A 7,319-nucleotide genomic window follows, 5' to 3' on the forward strand; every position below is an offset into this window, starting at 1 on the left:
TTCGGGTCGGGTTTTGGCTCCCTAAGTTAAAGTATGAAAAGAAGTAAGAAAAAGAATTTTAAACCGAGAAAAAAAATTCGTAAAAAGTTGGGTTTTTACGATTTAGTATATAGGTATTTAGTTTGCTTGTGTCTTTTTATATGTGTGCGTTGGCCGTCGATCTAACCGAAAGCAGGATAAAACTACTTATATCTATGTATATATCTATATGTAACTTTGAGTATTGTATACTGGAAATAGGTTTTTATAAATAGGTTAACAGGCTACATTTTCAAAGTAAAACAGGATAAAAATCAAGAAAACCACGAAGTTCTTTACTTATTAATTAGCATTTATACATTTCCTAAATTCGCTAGCACAAAGGAACTTTCCAGAAGTAACTGGTTGCTTTGTACCTCGAGATGGTTTTAGAGAAGCTCTTGGAGATGCACTGCCTTTAGGTGAAAATGTACTATGTTTTCCTCGATCTGGTTCATGGTTTTCAGGATGGTTCTTATCATTTTCTCGGCGATTTATATGGTGTCCGGTGTGATGTCCGGTGTGGTTTCCGGTATGGTGTCCGGTAGGTCGTCCGGTAGGGCGTCCGGTGTGGTTTCTGGTGTGGTTTCCGGTATGGTGTCCGGTAGGGCGTCCGGTATGATGCCCAGTAGGTCTCACTTCATGGATGCATTTATTAAACTCTTCTTTGCACTAAAGTTTACAGAAGAAAAAAATTTAATATATGACTGTTGCATATGTAAGTTAATTAATTTATAAAATTATTACTACAGGACAAATTTAATACTTCTCCGAAACTATTATTTCTCTTTTTTATATGACATTAAACAAAGAACACAAACTTTTTTATTTTTATCTTCCTGTTGATCTGATGCCACAAAAGCTAGAAGCAAAGCGAAACACAAAACTTTGAACATCTTGATGATATTTTTCTAGTAATGCTTAAAATGGTAAATGGTAGCGTTTTTATATGTGAAAGGTGCAACATACCATGCTTAAGATAAGGTAACCTGGATACTACGAAATGTGTTACGTTTTTACAGCTTTTTCAACAAAAGCTACGAACAAAGGGAAATGGAAATACTTATCCGTTGCTATAAGTAAATGTTCAAACATTACTGCGTTAGTAAACAATCTTTTAATTATTTGTTAATAATTAGCCAGAATATTACACTATTCTTTCAATTTAATTCGAAATTGTTTTTGATAAGAAAATAGTTACAGCAAGTAAAAATAATTTGGTCCACTGTTTAAATTTACAAAGTTCAGCCATAAAAAAATTTATTGAAAAGAAAAAATCACACTAAGTTTTGAAATGAAGAAATTCACGCTGTCGAATGTCGATCATTTTAACTTCTAATGAATCAACTTTAAAAAGTAGTTATTGAAACTTGAGAATAAAATATTAAGTTAGAACAGAATTTGCTTTCATTTAAAATAGATTTTGCATATTGATTTAAAAAAGATTTTTAAAAAAGGTAAAAAAAAAAAAAAGGAATGGAGGAATTTTTCGGAAACTTTCAAACAAGATTATGAGTTCTTAAAAGCCACTTATTCCAAAGCTCAGGTTATGACTACTTTAACTTAAGGCTTGATCCACCTTTAGTTTAAATAGAATTATATCACAAAGATGATTTTTAAAAACTTTAAAGGTAACTAGACAAAAAATTTGAAAAACTGACTTATTAAGAATTAGGTATAAGTTGTAGTTCGTTCGTTAAGGTCCAGCTAACAAATTTACCCAAAAGTGGAAATAAATACTTAGAAAATAGATAAAGCAAAATAGATGCTTTAAGAATTCTAATTTCTTTAAAAATACGATAATGAGTTCGAAAAATAAAAAAGTAGCGTTGCTATGGTGCAGTTAGGAAAGCACCAAATTTTTTGGTTCAACAAAGCACATCTTATACAAAATAAAACAGCGCAATAAAAAATCACTTATACTATACACAATAAGACTGATCCGAAAAACTAAATTAAAATTTTTAATATGTTTTGCACGTTGTTTATTCCTGTTAAATTCTACATTAAAAATGAAAAAAGGTATTTTTATAAAAATACCTTTGTTAAAATTTAAGATTATTGTGGGGGACTAACTTCTACAACAATGTCAACAGATAATCAAAAAGAAAAATATATATCATGGATCATGATAATGCCACCCAGCTGACCCTAGGAAGTTTCTGCACTAAATCTGGTGGTGTATAGTTAAGTTATCTCATAGTGGCTTCTTAACTCTCTTAATTGAGCAATCTTAACAGTGAACCTAATATTACTAACTTAAGTTATACTTCGATTTTGAAAGAAAATCGTCCTCATTCTACATGAGCCGTTCAGTGCACACAAATCTTAAGTTTAGGTATTAAAGCACTTGGTAAAGTCAAAACTTTTTATATTTATAATAACTTTCCTGAATAGTAAAGTTGTGCCCTGTCACCATCAAGCGCTCCAAAACTTACCACTCTAGCTCATGTAAATGTACAATTAAATACGGGCCTGTAAAAAAACAGATTAAAAAAACTGGTCAGAACTGTAAACCAAACATCAAGCAGCAAGATGGTAAAACCAAATTTTTACATGAATTTCCCAAGAGCAGGTCAACACTTAAGTGATTTCTTCACTTGTGATTTAAAAATCACCGACGGAAAAGGAGATTCTGGTTAAGTTCGGGTTGTTCCTTACTGCAATGATTTTTTAAATCTTGTGAATAATATTATTCAATCTCACAAAATTTCTGGTGGCTGTTTTGTTAAGCTTGGAATTGATAGTGGCGAAGGTTTTCTCAAGTTTTGTCCAGACATTGTCGATACTACGATAAGGGATGAAACCAGCTCATCGCCACAAAAACAGCATCTTACTCAAAGAACTGACAAAGACTCACTCCAATAATGAACAAATCTGGTCACTGATTAATGCAAATTGACTTAAACTAATTTTGGCTTGTGATATGAAAGTTGCAAATATAATTTGTGGTCTTCAAACCCATTCAAGGATGCACTCTTGCACATTGTATGACGTCAAATCCAAGTGTCTAGCCAAATCTGCAAACAATAAAAATAATAAAAACTGGTGTTATTACATAGTAGAACACTAAAACTGCCATAAATCCTTAACCAGTTAACCAATCCGATTGAAACTTTATCCAGAATTTCGCGTAGCTAGAGACTACATTTGCACCAACTTTTATCAAATTCGAGTGGTTCTCATTCTATGGGTGTATTTATTGACGCACTATGAAGTCAAAATTTCACTTAATTCGAACATTCAAATTAAATTATTTTCCGTGGACAAAATTAAAAGATTTCAAAATTTACATCACAGGGTACCTTGGTGTGTGCGCTATCACCCCATATAAGTGGCGTCCTTGTGACAGCTAGGTCGGCATCATCATGATCCATGATAACCGTGCAAAGTTTTTTAATCATTAGGGAGGTTACACGAGCCGTTCAGTGCACAAGTCGATTAACTCCATAACACATAGTTGAGAAATGCGATGACACAATTGTTTTTTAAAATTCCTTATATAGTATAAGTTTTGTTTGTCGCTTGTGTTAATCTTTACTATTCAGGAAAGTTATTATAAATAGAAAAAGTTTTGACTTTACCAAGTGCTTTAATACTTAAACTTGAGATTTGTGTGCACTGAACGGCTCATGTAGAATGAGGACGATTTTCTTTCAAAATCGAAGTATAACTTAAGTTAGTAATATTAGGTTTACTATTAAGATTGCTCAACTAAGAGAGTTAAGTAGCCTTTATTGGATAACTTAACTATACAACAGATTTAGTACAGAAACATTTTTAAAACATGTTATACAAGGATTTTTTAAAAGAATCAGCAGAATATCAAAATATCGGTTCATACAAATCAACTATAAAAATAAATGAATATTGAACTTCAAGTCTAAATATATTACAATTTAGAAAAATTAACTAAACGACAATTAAGAATACAAATTTTTAGCAGAAACTGATGCCATATCGTTAAGAATATCGTTAAGAAAAACCACGAGGTTAATCGGTCGGGTCAACGCCTTCAATGATTTTCCGTATAGTGTTCGCATCAGCATTTAAAGAAGAGTTCTTTGGATCAAGTTTTATGGCCGTTTCATAATCATAGAGTGCTGGAAAACAAAGAAATCTGTTAAAAGATCCTTGACTAAAGCTTGCTGTCTTAACTGGGCATTTCATGCTAACAACTATAATTAATCCATAATACATCTTTGTTATTTTTATTTTATTTTTATATTTTTTAAATCTTTTTTATAAATAAAAGTTTGTACTCCAAAAACGGCCGTCAATAACTTTATCCCAGTTAGATGTTCATTATAACAAATTAGCATTAAAGAAACCAAATAAACATGAAAATGACGGCAAAAAAAATTTAAAAACACCTTCCACATATTGTTCCCTTTTAAAGAAAGCTGCACCACGACGTGCGTAAATACGACACCTTGATAATGCATTTGATAAAACGGGTGGTTCATACAACTCTAATGCCTAGTAATAGTAAGTTACCGAGAATATATATAAGCTCCAGCATAAAAGTGACAGAACAACATTTTTACGCAGACATACTTGTATAAAAAGGCTTTTACAAATTACTCACGCATGAGCAATCCTGAATGCATTCATCATACTGCTTCAAACTCAAATGACAAGCAGCTCGATTAGCAAAAAGACTAATTTATATTTATGTAAGAAAGTACTTTTTTCTTTTTTTTTGAGGGCGGGGGCATTTTTTTTGTTGCTAAATTGACAACATTATGTTTAAATAACTTTATGGAGTACACGAACAGTATGTCCCAAGAAGGATTAGGGTTTGGGTGAGAAAATCGGATGTTAGCTCATTAGTGCTTCTACATGGTAAAATGTATTGTATAAAGTAAAACGTATCTGTGAAAAGATACGCTGGAATCTTCGAATCAAGCATCAGACCCGTCGTATAAGCATTGATAGCAGCCACATAATTTCCTTGTTTAAAGAAACAGCTAAATAAACATACTAATGAAGTGGATGGGTACAAGTGTATTAAAACAGAGCAAACCGTAATCTTATGGGAAAAAAAAAAAAAAAGAATAGCAGTCTTACTCTCCTTTGTCTTTGAGCCACATTGGATTTTTTTCATCAGCGTTTTCAAAATCAGGATTGTGTGTTTCTCGTATTTTATTCATTTGAGCTACCTTTTGCAACCACTATAATGTAAGATCCATGTTGCTCAATAAGCCCAGAGATAAACTTTTCATTCAATAAAAGTCATAGAACTCATTTCATACAATAGGGATCAGTAAATTATTACAGACTTTTGCTTCAAAAATGTCAGAGAAAAAAACAAAAAACAAAAAAAAATAAAAAAATAAAAAGGGGAGGGGAGGGGGAACAGCATTAAATTGATAACGAAATCAACAAAGTTTACATTATTGTTAATCAAACATAAATATGTTTGTCAAATGAATAAACTATTCCTATTTATTGTATTTTACGATAACACGAAAAGAAGAGTAAAGCAAAATGTATTTTTAAAGTTAAACGTGACGTGTAGAAGTATTTTGGAGTAAACACCAGATAATGCAAATATTGGAAGAGCATGTTAATGGTAATTGGACAGATGGGCATCACTAGATGTTTATGTAAATACTGAAACGCTGAACTAACAAACATGGGTAACATTCAATAGTGAAAGCATTTAGTTACCATTTCTTCCTCAGGTAATTTAGATTCTCTTGCAGGTGTTGTGAGCTGTCTTGGAGTAAAAGATACTTGTATGTTGCCACATGGACGAGGAGCAGAAACATATTCAGCAGATTCATTTTTAATTGCTGCTTTTAATTTTTGAGACACTTTAAGATTCTTTTTATTATCTTTGTCTGAAGATCCACCAAAAAATAAAAAAATAAAAAAACTTTTTTTCCTTAAATTGAGTTTGATAGGGAAAAATATTTTGAAATCACTAAAAGGATAAATGAAATGTAAAGAAATACCATCAATTGATTGACTTTTTTTCCAGTCCTCCATCTCACTGGTGATTTTTTGCATTTGTGCATCCTTTAAGTGATTTCTAGTTTGACGCTCCTCATCGTCTAACTTTAAAACAATAGAAGTACATTTACATGTAAACTACATAAATAAACTGTTCTGAAAAACAATCAATGATATATAAACATTGAATAAGTTGGCTTCTTCTCTCAAAATGATTATCTTGCTTCGTCATGCACTACTTCTACCTTTATTTGCTGCTGTACAGCAAATTTCTTCAATTGATCTCTCTCTTCACATGCCTTCTTTGATTTCTCCGTTTCTTTTTCCTGAAACCATTTTAAAGCATCGTTTCTTAAATTGAACATGAACTTTTTTTCATTTGATTCACTAGAAGAAAAATTATTCTTACAAAAATTGGGTTATTTAGATCAATTTAACTACTCCTACTTTATATTTTCTTACTTAGAGCTAAAAGCCTTTCCAGAAAACAAAAAAACAAATTTACCCTTTTGAATAAAAAGATAAAACAATGTGATAATAAATTATACTTAGCATGCAGTTGGCCCCATTTCCCAATTACTTTTTTAACCAGTTGAAATGTGACTTGAGTTTCAGACACAGTAGCTTTTGACAGCTCTGCATCAACTTCAGAATATAAAGCCAATTCAAAAATATATGGAGGATAGTTCAGCTAGAATAAAATAATCTTTAAACAAACTCTGTATAACTTTTTGTGCTTTTATCACAAAACTTGATATGTTTATTAAAATACAATTATTAAATTCTAGCATGAAAAATTATTTCTCTATAATCAAAAAATTTTCAGCCAATAAAGAAAAAGTGCTGTGAACAAGTATTGGTACAATACATTCTTTGTTATATGTTGTGCCTCTAATTCAAACTATGTATATATCATTATGCATACAAAAATTTGATAAGAAAACATACCTTAATATATTTGTTTGTTGAAAATATATCAACTTTTTTTTTTGAAGCACCTTTTAAAGGTACCAACAAAGTAACAACACTGTCTGTCTCGCTCCATTCAAACTCTTTTACACACAGAGGCATGTGATTAATGATACTCCATTGCTCTCTTAAAATTGGGGAAAACATTCAAAAAAATCATAGACAGTTATAAGTTTTGTTAAAAGTGTATAATAGTTATAATTACATGAAACATGATATGAATATGTAATTATTTGTTAAGGTTTATTTCTTTTTGTATAATCTTTTATTCAATATTGGGAATAAAAATAAAAACGCAAATGTGCTGTAAATAAGTCTTAAATGTTGGCTTTGGGTAAAAGATAAGAAGATAAAAAATATGTAACTTAAAATAG

General features: G+C 30.9%; 3 protein-coding genes across 5 annotated transcripts in view; all 3 read right to left on the bottom strand.

The window, feature by feature from the left end:
* The window catches only part of LOC145186651 (mannosyl-oligosaccharide glucosidase-like), a 405,622-nt gene that overhangs the window by 20,118 nt on the left and 378,185 nt on the right, over positions 1-7,319 (bottom strand). The window lies entirely within an intron of this gene.
* On the bottom strand, positions 294-3,010 carry LOC149884514 (uncharacterized). The gene is made up of 2 exons (XM_090094907.1): positions 840-3,010; positions 294-690 (listed from the first exon to the last, which is right to left on the bottom strand). Exons 1-2 carry the CDS (start codon positions 912-914, stop codon positions 322-324), a joined length of 444 nt encoding a protein of 147 aa, XP_089951033.1. The 5' UTR covers positions 915-3,010; the 3' UTR covers positions 294-321.
* LOC149884515 (dynein axonemal assembly factor 4-like) overlaps positions 3,844-7,319 on the bottom strand; it is a 381,661-nt gene continuing 378,185 nt past the window's right edge. Inside the window, exons 1-10 of one of the 3 annotated variants that reach the window (XR_016454711.1) lie at positions 6,925-7,189; positions 6,525-6,667; positions 6,222-6,363; positions 5,979-6,081; positions 5,692-5,864; positions 5,089-5,192; positions 4,908-4,971; positions 4,607-4,679; positions 4,392-4,497; positions 3,844-4,121 (exon numbers count right to left, since the gene is read on the bottom strand). Coding sequence is in view for 2 of the 3 variants with exons in the window: in XM_090094902.1 (XP_089951028.1) it covers positions 4,012-4,121; positions 4,392-4,497; positions 4,607-4,679; positions 4,908-4,988; positions 5,089-5,192; positions 5,692-5,864; positions 5,979-6,081; positions 6,222-6,363; positions 6,525-6,667; positions 6,925-7,092 (1,203 nt within the window). In the remaining variant the exon portion in view is untranslated. Of the gene's footprint in view, positions 4,122-4,391; positions 4,498-4,606; positions 4,680-4,907; positions 4,989-5,088; positions 5,193-5,691; positions 5,865-5,978; positions 6,082-6,221; positions 6,364-6,524; positions 6,668-6,924; positions 7,190-7,319 lie in introns of those variants that run through there. The other 2 variants (XM_090094903.1, XM_090094902.1) reach the window with 2 other exon arrangements.

This window comes from Hydra viridissima, unplaced genomic scaffold (assembly GCF_058129835.1).
Source record: "Hydra viridissima isolate aposymbiotic clone 2 unplaced genomic scaffold, HvirCarnegie_v1 scaffold_8, whole genome shotgun sequence".
In the NCBI taxonomy this organism is placed as follows: Eukaryota; Metazoa; Cnidaria; class Hydrozoa; order Anthoathecata; family Hydridae; genus Hydra; species Hydra viridissima.

What these genes read in the sequence shown, in the direction of transcription:
- LOC149884514 (XM_090094907.1), bottom strand. Translation starts at nt 914, where the DNA reads ATGTTCAAAGTTTTGTGTTTCGCTTTGCTTCTAGCTTTTGTGGCATCA. An exon ending in AGGAAGATAAAAATAAAAAA is followed by an intron (nt 691 to 839) that starts GTTTGTGTTCTT and finishes TGTAAACTTTAG; the next exon opens with TGCAAAGAAGAGTTTAATAA.